Source organism: Trachypithecus francoisi, unplaced genomic scaffold (genome assembly GCF_009764315.1).
Source record: "Trachypithecus francoisi isolate TF-2019V2 unplaced genomic scaffold, Tfra_2.0 Lachesis_group16, whole genome shotgun sequence".
Lineage (NCBI taxonomy): Eukaryota > Metazoa > Chordata > Mammalia > Primates > Cercopithecidae > Trachypithecus > Trachypithecus francoisi.
In genome coordinates, this window is record NW_022681461.1 from 20,878,037 (window position 1) to 20,890,842 (window position 12,806).

The following is a 12,806-nucleotide window of genomic DNA, read 5'->3' on the forward strand; positions in this document are numbered from 1 at the left end:
CCGCCTGCCTCAGCCTCCCAAAGTGCTGGGATTACAGGCATGAGTCACCATGCCCAGCCATGTTAACTGTTTTAAACCAGCTGATGTAAAGAAACACAGATAAATACAATGCAATTGGAATGTGAATTGTGGAACGAGTGTGTGTCAATCAAAATCTGAGGAATAGTTTTGTTACCAATTAAAATGGAAAAATTTAGACTGATTTTGAGGCTGGGATTGTGAACTCTAGCTCTAGAATTGTTTATGAAATAGAATGCTTTTCAAAAATAAATTGACATCTTTATTTCTTTCATTGCCACTCATTTGTTTTTGACAGGCAGAAAGAATAAAATTGGATTGATCCGAACTTTTCTTCCTGCCTTTGCTAAAAACCACCTCTGTCTCACATATAAAGAATGATGGTGGAAGAAAAATAGGCCCAGTAGTGTTTTTTCTATACCACAATGACTGGATTTGCAAGCTTTGAAGCCAGGTTATTGGAGTTTAAATACTGGCTAGTCTACTTAGTAGATGTGTGATGTTGCACAAATTTCTTAACCTCTTTGTGCCTCAGTTTTTTTTTTATTTATACTATGGGGATTTTCTAGTGTCATTTTCTAGTGTTGTTTTTAGTGCATTTTATAGAACTCTTTTTTTTTTTTTTTTTTTTTGAGATGGAGTCTCGCTCTATTGCCCAGGCTAGAGTGCAGTGGCACGGTCTTGGCTCACTGCAACCTCAGCCTATGTGGTTCAAGCGATTCTCCTGCCTCAGCCTCCCAGATAGCTGGGATTATAGGCACCTGCCACCATGCCTGGCTAATTTTTTGTATTTTTAGTACAGATGGGGTTTCCACGTTGGTCAGGCTGGTGTTAAACTCCTGACCTCGTGATTCGCCTGCCTCAGCCTCCCAAAGTGCTGGGATTACAGGCGTGAGCCACCGTGCTCGGCCTATAGAATTCATTTTACAGTGTTATTTTCTAGTTTAAAATATGATAATACACCTAAAGTATTTATAATAGTATCCAGCCTGTGGTGGGAGTCCAATAGTGTTAGCTACTATTATTTTCCAAGAGTGTAGCACAGGATAAAGCTGGTAAGGTATGAAGGTATTTTAAGAATTTGGGGAAAATAAATAGTTTAAATGAAATATGAAAATACGTAGAATATAAGGCTCCCATCTTCTGAGTCATGTGAGTTCCCTCGTATTTTTGGTCATTGAGAGGAAGCCATTTGTGTGAGAGCAGAGATTTAAACATTCCCAAAAGTAATAAGACATGCCATATCCCTTTCTCCTCCTCCTCTCCATTTGCTTTACAGTGAAGACAAAACTTTAGAATCAGCAGTTGTCAAAGTCATTAATCCAGTTGAGCAGAGCGATGCCAACATTGAGTTCCGAGAGTCTTCCTCTTCCCTCGTGCTGAAGGAGATTCTCCAGGAGGCTCCTGAGCTCATCACCGAGCAACTGGCTCATCGCCTCAGAGGTGAGAGATGGTGCTTCCTATTGAATACCGGAAGGCTTAATGGAGTGTCTCCCGGCCTGCTCATGTAGAAAGAATGCGATCTATTCTTGGGTTAACAATCTCTTTAAAGACCACGGGAAGCTTCATCAGAGAGGCAGGGTTAAAGAGTTTGTTAAAGAGTAGCATTATATTGAATATTAAAAATGTGCATTTAAAAATAGGCATGAGGGGCCTTTGCTGTTTCACTAGAGAAGAATATTAAATGGAACTGCTGCAACTCTGTTAGGGAGCTGGAATAACACCTCTGGCCATTGTAATCTCTGCCAGAGGTGATTCTTGCCCCAAGACAGCATGATAGGGACCAGAATTCCAAGTTCCCAGGTTGAAATATCTGCTGATACTTTTCCATGCTTGGTTTATGACATACTGTTTGGATGGCAAAATACGTGCCCTTCATTTTGGTGATACTGTGTCAGGGCTTTTATAGTCAGATGTCACCTCCTTTGCTCCCCTGTCTTGTAACATATTCCATCTTCACTCAAACTGTTTTAAGCCCTGGGGTCCTGAACACACCATCATCAGTTCCTCTGGTAATCTCTCTTTCATCTCGATCAGTAGAGCCTCCTGCTTCCAAAGGGTGGTTTTCAAGCTGGCAATTGTCAGTCAACTTTGGAACCACAAAATTACCACAGAAATTCCATTATTTACTCACAGAGGACACTGTTCTGGTTTTTGTAGAAAGCATTTCCCTCCCCACACCACCAATCCATTTTGAACATGGTAGACAGAGACTTTTCTTAAAAGTATTCAACACAGGAAAGTGAAAAACAGTGATGAACAGATTGAACTAATTCTAAAAGAAGACCAGAAGTATGTTGACTCAACTCTTTTAAGGACTCTGTCCTTCAGTTCCTCTGTCTCTTCCACAGTTTGGAGGGGAAAAGGTTCAAGAGGTGTGTAATTCTTGTAAAGGTTTAGAACTGATGGCCTTCGTAAACCTGCCTTAAATATTTCCCTGGCCATGATTGTCTGTAAAAATGCTCTATGGGAAACTGTGCTCTCAACTAAACTAAGTAAGCACAATCATTTATCTTTGTGACAGAGCAGAAGGAAAATGAAGGTAATTGGGAATCTCAGCCAAGGGGAAAGTTGTTCAACAGCACAAATGTGTGGTACAGCCAAGCACTAGAGAATATTTTGTTTAAATATCTTGTAAACTAAGAAGTTTGGTTAATTGTTGTGAAACTACACATGTTATTTAGTAGAAAAGAAATGTGGTCAATAAGCAGATCATTATCATAATTTTCAACAAATAGTAAAATAATATGAAACAAATACATTGGCACAAAGATATGACTGTTGTGGGTAGTGAAAACAATGATACTCAGATTTAGGGAATTAGAAGGAGTGCAGACCCTTTTGTTATTTATCTTGGTTTTAGTTTGCAGAGCTACCAAAAAATAGGACAATGGTAAAAGATTTTGCTTCTTTCTTTTTAAATTTTTTTACGCTTTTTTTTTTTAGAGGGGTGTCTCACCATATTGCCCAGGCTAGTCTTGAACTCCTGGGCTCAAACTATCCATCAGTTTCAGTCTCCCAAAGTGCTGTAATTAAAGATGCGAGCCACTGCACCTGTCTGGATTTTGCTTTTCTTAACACCAGATGTTTTTCTTGAGGTTAGGCTTGAAGTAGCATTGGGAAGCTGGCAGAATGTGGGCATCACTTCCTTGTCTCTTGGAAACTGGAATGTGAGAGGATGAAGAGTTTCTACCTGTGAAGCCTGTCAATACTGTTACTGTCATAAAAGAGCCAGTCATTGAACCCTGGGAGGTAGAAGACATAGGGGGCTTATTATGGTGGAAAGAGGGCTCTGGAGATCTTTTGCCAATGCATATGTGTGTGTGTGTATGTGTGTGCGTGTGTGTGTACATATGTGGAGGGGAGATGGAACACTACTAAATAGTTTTGGCAAGAGGGAATGTATTAGTCTGTTTTGCATTGCTGTAAAGAAATATCTGAGATGGGATAATTTAGAAAGAGGTTTATTTCACTCATGCTTCTGTAGGCTGCAGGAAAAGCATAGTGCTAGCATCTGCTTCTAGTGAGGACCTCAGGAAGCTTCCATACATGGCAGGAAGCAAAGGAGGAGCTGGCATATGACATGGGAAGGAAGGGAGCGAGAGAGTGGGGAGGTCCCAGACCTTTTTTAACAACCAGATCTCAGGTGAACTCATTACTGCAGGGTGGGCACCAAGCCATTCATGAGGGATTGGCCCCCCTCACCCAAACACCTCCCACCAGGCCTCACCTCCAACATTGGAGATCACATTTCAACATGAGATTTGGAGGGGACACACATCCAAACCATATCAGGGAACTAAAGGATGGTTATCCAGGGAATCTGCCTTTTAAAGACGCAACTCAAATGTTCAGAGGTACAAAGATGTTGGGGTAATAGGTCATTTTTAAAAGCTCCTGAATTGTTACTAAATACAAAAAAGGAATCAAGTAGGCTGGGCGTGGTGGCTCACGCCTGTAATCCTAGCACTTTGGGAGGCCAAGGAGGGCAGATCACTTAAGGTGAGGAGTTTGAGACCACCCTGGCCAACATGGTAAAACCTCATCTCTACTAAAAATACAAAAATTAGCCGGTGTGATGGCAGATGCCTGTAATCCCAGCTACTTGGGAGGCTGAGGCAGGAGAATCACTTGAACCCAGGAGGCGAAGGTTGCAGTGAGCCGAGATCAGGCCATTGCACTCCAGCCTAGGGGACAAGGGCGAAACTCCATCTCAAAAAAAAAAAAAAAAGGAATCAAGTCAAATTTTGCTGTCATCCATGGATGCAGCTGGAAACCATCATTCTCAGCAAACTATCGCAGAACAGAAAACCAAATACCGCATGTTCTACTCATAGGTGGGAATTGAACAATGAGATCACTTGGACACAGGAAGCGGAACATCACACACCGGGTCCTATTGTGGGGAGGGGGTAGGGGGAGGGATAGCATTAGGAGATATACCTAATGTAAATGATGAATTAATGGCTGCAGCACACCAACATGGCACATGTATACATATGTAACAAGCCTGCACGTTGTGCACATGTACCCTAGAACTTAAAGTATAATAATAATAAAAAAATTTTTGCTATCATCACTGAATTCAAACTTAGAATTTATATTTTCCAGTTATGTAGTAACATCAAACCTAAAAGGACTTGTTTTCTCTGTTCCTATAAATAACTTTAGTGTTCTTTATTTTCATAATATGAGCAGTTCTCTTTTGAAAGGGTTCTCTTTATAAGCACCTACCATGTTACTTTGGATTTTTGGGTGCTGTAAATAATCATTAATTTGACGCACGTTTTTAGAACTTTTTTTTTTTATTATACTTTAAGTTCTGGGATACATGTGCAGAACATGCAGGTTTGTTACATAGGTATATACATGCTATGGTGGTTTGCTGCACCCATCAACCCATCACCTACATTAGGTATTTCTCCTAATGCTCTCCCTCCCCTAGTGCCCCTACCCCTGACAGGCCCTGGTGAGTGATGTTCCCTGCCTTGTGTCCATGTGATCTCATTGTTCAACTCCCACTTATGAGTGAGAACATGCGGTGTTTGGTTTTCTGTTCCCATGTTAGTTTCCTGATAATGGTGGTTTCCAGCTTCATCCGTGTTCCTGCAAAGGACGTGAGCTCACCTTTTATTTTTTTGGCTGCATAGTATTCCATGGTGTATATGTGCTACATTTTCTTTATCCAGTCTATCATTGATGGGCATTTGGGTTGGTTCCAAGTCTTTGTGAATAGTGCTGAAATAAGCATTTGTGTGCATGTGTCTTTATAGTAGAGTGATTTATAATCCTTTGGGTATATATCCAGTAATGGGATTGGTGGGTCAAATGATATTTCTTGTTATAGATCTTTGAGGAATCACCACACTATCTTCCACAATGCTGGAACTAATTTACACTCCCACTAACAGTGTAAAAGTGTTCCTATTTCTCCACATCCCCTCCAGCATCTGTTTTTCCTCGACTTTTTAATGACTGCCATTCTAACTGGCGTGAGATCGTATCTCATTGTGGTTTTGATTTGCATTTCTCTAATGACCAGTGATGATGAGCTTTTTTTCCATATGTTTTTTGGCCACATAGATGTCTTCTTTTGAGAAGTGTCTGTTCATATCCTTTGCCCAGTTTTTGTTGGGGTTGTTTGTTTTATTCTTGTAAATTTGTTTAAGGTCCTTATAGATTCTGGATATTAGGCCTTTGTCAGGTAGATAGATTGCAAAAATTTTCTCCCATTCTGTAGGTTGCCTGTTCACTCTTACAATAGTTTCTTTTGCTGTACAGAAACTCTTTAGTTTAATTAGATCCCATTTGTCAATTTTGGCTTTTGTTGCCATTGCTTTTGATTTTTTTTTTTTTTTTTTTTTGAGATGGACTCTCTCTCTGTCGCCCAGGCTGGAGTACAGTGGCGCAATTTTGGCTCACAGCAAGCTCCGCCTCCCAGGTTCATGCCATTCTTCTGCCTCAGCCTCCTGAGTAACTGGGACTACAGGCGCCCACCACCACGCCCAGCTAATTTTTTTATTTTTAGTAGAAACAGGATTTCACCGTGTTAGCCAGGATGGTCTCGATCTCCTGACCTCGTGATCCACCTGCCTCGGCCTCCCAAAGTGCTGGGATTACAGGTGTGAGTCACTGCACCCAGCTGCTTTTGGTTTTTTAGTCATGAAGTCTTTGCCCATGCCTATGTCCTGAATGATATTGCCTAGGTTTTCTTCTAGGGTTATTATGGTTTTAGGTCTTATGTTTAAGTCTTTAATCCATCTTGAGTTAATTTTTGTATAAGGTGTAAGGAAGGGGTCCAGTTTCAGTTTTCTGTATATGGCTAGCCAGTTTTCCCAACACTATTTATTAAACAGGGAATCCTTTCCCCGTTGCTTGTTTTTATCAGGTTTGTCAAAAATCAGATGGTTGTAGATGTGTGGCATTATTTCTGAGGCCTCTGTTCTGTTCCATTGGTCTAAATATCTGTTTTGGTACCAGTACCATGCTGTTTTGGTTACTGTACCTTGTACTATAGTTTGAAGCCAGGTAGCATGATGCCTCCAGCTTTGTTCTTTTTACTTAGGATTGTCTTGGCTGTACGGGTTCTTTTATAGTTCCATATGAAATTTAAAGTAGATTTTTCGAATTCTGTGAGAAAAGTCGGTGGTAGCTTTCTTCACAGATGGGGATTCAATGGAGATAGCAGATTCAATGGGGATAGCATTGGATCTATAAATTACTTTGGGCGGTATGGCCATTTTCACAATATTGATTCTTCCTATCCTTGAGCATGGAATGTTTTTCCATTTGTTTGTGTCCTCTTTTGTTTCGCTGAGCAGTGGTTTGTAGTTCTCCTTGAAGAGGTCCTTCACATCCCTTGTAAGTTGGATTCCTAGGTATTTTATTCTCTTTGTAGCAGTTGTGAATGGGAATTCACTCATGATTTGGCTCTCTGTTTGTCTATTATTGATGTATAGGAATGCTTATGATTTTTGCAGATTGATTTTGTTTCCAGAGACTTTGCTGAAGTTGCTTATCAGCTTAAGGAGATTTTGGGCTGAGGTGTTGCAGTTTTCTAAATATACAATCATGTCATCTGCAAATGCAGACAATTCGACTTCCTCTCTTCTTTTTGAATACCCTTTATTTCTTTCTCTTGCCTGATTGCCCTGACCAGAGCCTCCAATACTGTGTTGAATAGGAGTGGTGAGAGAGGGCATCCTTGTCTCGTGCCAATTTTCAAAGGGAATGCTTCTAGCTTTTGCCCATTCAGTATGATATTGGCTGTGGGTTTGTCATAAATTGCTCTTATTATTTTGAGATACATTCCATCAATACCTAGTTTATTGAGTGTTTTTAGCATGAAGTGGTGTTGAATTTTATCAAAGGCCTTTTCTGCATTTATTGAGATAATCATGTGGTTTTTGTCATTGATTCTGTTTATGTGACGGATTACGTTTATTGATTTGTGTATGTTGAACCAGCTTTGCATCCCAGGGATGAAGCCAACTTGATTGTGGTGGATAAGCTTTTTGATGTGCTGCTGGATTTGGTTTGCCAGTATTTTATTGAGGATTTTCTCATCGATGTTCTTCAGTGATATTGGCCTGAAATTTTCTTTTTCTGTTGTGTGTCTGCCAGGTTTTGGTATCAGGATGATGCTGGCCTCATAAAATGAGTTAGGGAGGAATCTCTCTTTTTCTATTGTTTGGAATAGTTTCAGAAGGAATGGTACCAGCTCCTCTTTGTACCTCTGCTAGAATTCAGCTGTGAATCCATCTGGTCCTGACTTTTTTGTGGTTAATAGGCTATTTATTACTGCCTCAATTTCAGAACTTGTTATTGGTCTATTCAGGGATTCGACTTCTTCCTAGTTTAGTCTTGGGAGGGTGTATGTGTCCAGGAATTTATCCATTTCTTCCAGATTTTCTAGTTTATTTGCATAGAGGTGTTTCTAGTATTCTCTGATGGTAGTTTGTATTTCTGGAGGATCAGTGGTGATATCCCCTTTATCATTTTTTATTGTGTCTGTTTGATTCTTCCCTCTTTTCTTCTTTATTAGTCTGGCTAGCAGTCTATCTATTTTGTTAATGTTTTCTAAAAACCAGCTCCTGGATTCATTGATTTTTTTGAAGGGTTTTTCGTGTCTCTGTCTCCTTCAGTTCTGCTCTGATCTTAGTTATTTCTTGTCTTCTGCTAGCTTTTGAATTTGTTTGCTCTTGCTTCTCTAGTTCTTTTAAGTGTGATGTGAGGGTGTGGATTTTAGATATTTCCCGCTTTCTCCTGTAGGCATTTAGTGCTATAAATTTTCCTCTAAATACCGCTTTAGCTGTGTCCCAGAGATTCTGGTACATTGTGTCTTTGTTCTCATTGGTTTCAAAGAAATTATTTATTCCTGCCTTAATTTCATTATTTACCCAGTAGTTATTCAGGAACAGGTTGTTCAGTTTCCATGTAGTTGTCCAGTTTTGAGTGGGTTTCTTAATCCTGAGTTCTATTTGATTGGACTGTGGTCTGAGAGACTGTTTTTTCTGATTTCCGTTCTTTTGCATTTGCTGAGGAATGTTTTACTTCCAATTATGTGGTCAATTTTAGAATAAGTGCAATGTGATGCTGAGAAGAAGGTACATTCTGTTGGTTTGGGGTGGAGAGTTCTGTGGATGTCTACTAGGTCTGCTTGTTGCAGAGCTGAGTTCATGTCCTGGATATCCTTGTTAACCTTCTGTCTCATTGATCTATCTAATATTGACAGTGAGGTGTTAAAGTCTTCCACTATTAATGTGTGGGAGTCCAAGTCTCTTTGTAGATCTCTAAGAACTTGCTTTATGAATCTGGGTACTTCTGTATTGGGTGCATATATATTTAAGATAGTTAGCTCTTCTTGTTGCATTGGTCCCTTTACTATTATGTAATGCCCTTCTTTGTTTTGTTTGATCTTTGTTGGTTTGAATTCTGTTTTATCAGAGACTAGGACTGCAACCCCTGCTTTTTTTGCTTTCCATTTGCTTGGTAAATATTCCTCCATCCCTTTATTTTGAGCCTATGTATGTTGTTGCACGTGAGATATGTCTCCTGAATACAGCACAGCAATAAATCTTGACTGTATCCAATTCGCCAGTCTGTGTCTTTTAATTGGGGCATTTAGCCTGTTTACATTTAAGGTTAATATTGTTATGTGTGAATTTGATCCTGTCATTATGATGCTAGCTGGTTATTTTGTTAGTTGATGCAGTTTCTTCATAGTGTACATGGTCTTTACAATGTGGTATGTTTTTGCAGCAGATGGTACTGGTTGTTCCTTTCCATATTTAGTACTTCCTTTGGGATCTCTTGTAAGACAGGCCTGGTGGTGACAAAATCTCTCAGCATTTGCTTGTCTGTAAAGGATTTTATTTCTCCTTTGCTTATGAAGCTTAGTTTGGCTGGATATGAAATTCTTGGTTGAAAATTCTTTCTTTAAGAACGTTGAACATTGGACTCCGCTCTCTTCTGGCTTGTAGGGTTTCCGCAGAGAGATACACTGTTATTCTGATGGGCTTCCCTTTGTGGGTAACCCTGCCTTTCTCTCTAGCTGCCCTTAACATTTTTCCTTCATTTCAACCTTGGTGAATCTGACAATTATGTGTCTTGGGGTTGCTCTTCTCAAGGAGTATCTTTGTAGTGTTCTCTGTATTTCCTGAATTTGAATGTTGGCCTATCTTGCTAGGTTGGAGAAATTCTACTGGACAATATCCTAAAGAGTGTTTTCCAACTTGGTTCCATTCTCACCATCATTTTCAGGCACACCAATCAAACGTAGGTTTGGTCTTTTCACTTAGTCCCATATTTCTTGGAGGCTTTGTTCATTCCTTTTCATTGTTTTCTCTTATCTTGTCTTCACGCTTTATTTCATTAAGTTGATCTTCAGTCTCTGATATCCTTTCTTCTGCTTGATTGATTCAGCTATTGATACTTGTGTATGCTTTATGAAGTTCTCGTGTCATGTTTTTCAACTCTATCAGGTCATTTATATTCTTCTTTAAACTGGTTATTCCAGTTAGCAATTCCTCTAACCTTTTTTCAAGGTTCTTAGCTTCCTTACGTTGGGTTAGAACATGCCTCTTTAGCTTGGAGGAGTTTGTTATTACCCACCTTCTGAAGCCTACTTCTGTCACTTCATCAAACTCATTCTCCATCCAATTTTGTTCACTTGCTGGTTAGGAGTTGTGATACTTTGGAGTAGAAGAGGTGTTCTGATTTTTTGAGTTTTCAGCCTTTTTTTGCTGTTTTTTCCTCATCTTTGTGGGTTTGTCTACCTTTGGTCTTTGATGTTGGTGATCTTCGGATGAGGTTTTTGTGTGGACACCCTTTTTGTTAATGTCGATGCTGTTCCTTTCTGTTTGTTAGTTTTCCTTCCACTGGTCAAGCCCCTCTGCTGCAGGTCTGCTGGAGTTTGCTAGAGGTTCACTCCAGACCCTGTTTGCTTGGGTATCACCAGCAGAGGCTGCAGAACAGCAAAGATTGCTGCCTGTTCCTTCCTCTGGAAGCTTCATCCCAGAGGGGCACCTACCATGCCAGCCAGAGCTCTCCTGTATGAGGTGTCTGTTGATCCCTGCTTGGTGGTGTCTCCCAGTCAGGAGGCATGGGGGTAAGGGACCCACTTGAGGAAGCAGTCTGTCCCTTAGCAGAGCTCGAGCACTCTGCTGGGAGATCTGCTGCTGTCTTCAGAGCCAGCAGGCAGGAACGTTTAAGTCTGCTGAAGCTGCACCTACGACCACCCCATCCCCCAAGTGCTCTGTACCAGGGAGATGGGAATTATATCTATAAGCCCCTGACTGTAACTGCTGCCTTTCTTTGAGAGATGTCCTGTGCAGAGAGGAGGAATCTAGAGAGGCAGTGTGGCCACAGTGGCTTTGCAGCGCTGTGCTGGGCTCTGCCCAGTCCGAACTTCCCGGAGGCTTTGTTTACACTATGAGGGGAAAACCACCTACTCAAGCCTCGGTAATGGTGGACTCAGGCATCCCAGGTCGACTTCAGACTGCCATGCTAGCAGCGAGAATTTCAAGCCAGTGGATCTTAGCTTGCTGGGCTCCATGGGAGTGGGATCCACTGAGCTAGACCACTTGGCTCCCTGGCTTCAGCCCCCTTTCCAGGGGAGTGAACGGTTCTGTATCACTGGTGTTCCAGGCACCACTGGGGTATGAAAAAAAAAAAAAGAAAACTTCAGCTAGCTCGGTGTCTGCCCAAACGGCCACCCAGTTTTGCACTTGAAACCCAGGGCCCTGGTAGTATAGGCATCCGAGGGAATCTCCTGGTCTGCAGGTTACGAAGACCGTGAGAAAAGCATAGTATCTGCGCTGGAATGCACCATTTCTCACAGTTGGGTCCCTCACGGCTTCCCTTGGCTAGGGGAGGGAGTTCCCCAACCCCTTGTGCCTCCTGGGCGAGGTGACGCCCCACCCTGCTTCTGCTTACCCTCCATGGACTGCACCCACTGTCTAACCAGTCCCGATGAGATGAGCCAGGTACCTCAGTTGGAAATACGGAAATCACTCCCCTTCTGCATTGATCTCTCTGGAAGCTGCAGACCAGAGCTGTTCCTATTTGATTATCTTGCCAGCCACCTGGGGCAATCTTTTTATTTTATTTTATTTTATTTTTTTGAGAGGAAGTCTCGCTCTTATTGCCCAGGTTGGAGTGCAATGGCGCAATCTCAGCTCACTGCAACCTCTGCCTCCTGGGTTCCAGTGATTCTACTGCATCAGTCTCCTGAGTAGCTGGGATTACAGGCACCTGCCACAAAGCCTGGCTAATTTTTGTATTTTTAGCAAAGACTAGGTTTTGCCATGTTAGCCAGGCTGGTCTCGAACTCCTGACCTCAGGTGATTTGCCCGCCTCAGCCTCCCAAAGTGCTGGGATTACAGGCCTGAACCAGCCTAGAACATATTTTTGTGTATTCTTCTAGGTCTTGAAAGAATGCCGATATTTTATGCATGTCTTTGCCATAAGGAATTTTAGAAAAATGTCTGTTTCCAGATGACATGAGACTAGATATTTATGGCTGAGACTTAAAAGAGTCTTTAAAAGCATCATAATTAGACCTCAATGGACAATATATTATTATAAACATTGTACCAAAAAACTCTAAATTTACTATGAGCTAAGTACTTCATCAGTTTGATTGTACTTTGCTTTTCATTCCCATGGCCGTATCCTGGAATGCATCATGCTTGGGCATGCTGGTGTGCTGTAGATGGATTTCAGGTGGGCCAAGATATTGATTCCCTTGGTTCTTGGAGGAGGCCCTATGTTTGCCTCTTAGCCCACTGTGCTGAAAAAAAAAAAATCACTTTCAGTGCGTTCCTTAATATGCAAAAAGTTGGGCCTACTCCTCTTTCTTCTTGCTTGTTAGCTCCTTTTCCTCTGCTCAACTTCTAAGTGTTGGGTGCCTAAAACTTGTCCTTTTTCCTATATGCTATCTTTAGGTGACCTTGTTTAGTTACAAGTCTTTAAATATTATACACAGGCTGATGACTGCCTGTATCTCCAACTGTAACCTCTTTTTAGGATTCCAGATTTATAGCCAATTTCCATGTGACATCTTCACATGCTTGTCTAATTAGCACCACATCCTTAACATGGCTGCAGTAGAACCTTTTAGTTTCTTATACCTCCAAACCTGCTTTTATTCCAATTTCTTCATTTCAGTAAACCACCTGATTGCTCAAGCCATAATCTAGGAGTTATACATGATTCTTTCCTTTGCCTTCTGCTCCACATTCATCCATCAGCAAGTCCTGCTGACCCTGCTGTTCTATGTCTAGAAC

General features: G+C 41.2%; 1 protein-coding gene across 13 annotated transcripts in view; it reads left to right on the forward strand.

The window, feature by feature from the left end:
- The window catches only part of PRUNE2 (prune homolog 2 with BCH domain), a 301,009-nt gene that overhangs the window by 60,915 nt on the left and 227,288 nt on the right, over positions 1-12,806 (forward strand). For all 13 annotated transcript variants that reach the window (XM_033237044.1, XM_033237051.1, XM_033237048.1 and 10 more), the window contains exon 4: positions 1,298-1,461. In XM_033237044.1, the coding sequence (XP_033092935.1) occupies positions 1,298-1,461 (164 nt within the window). The remainder of the gene's footprint in view (positions 1-1,297; positions 1,462-12,806) is intronic.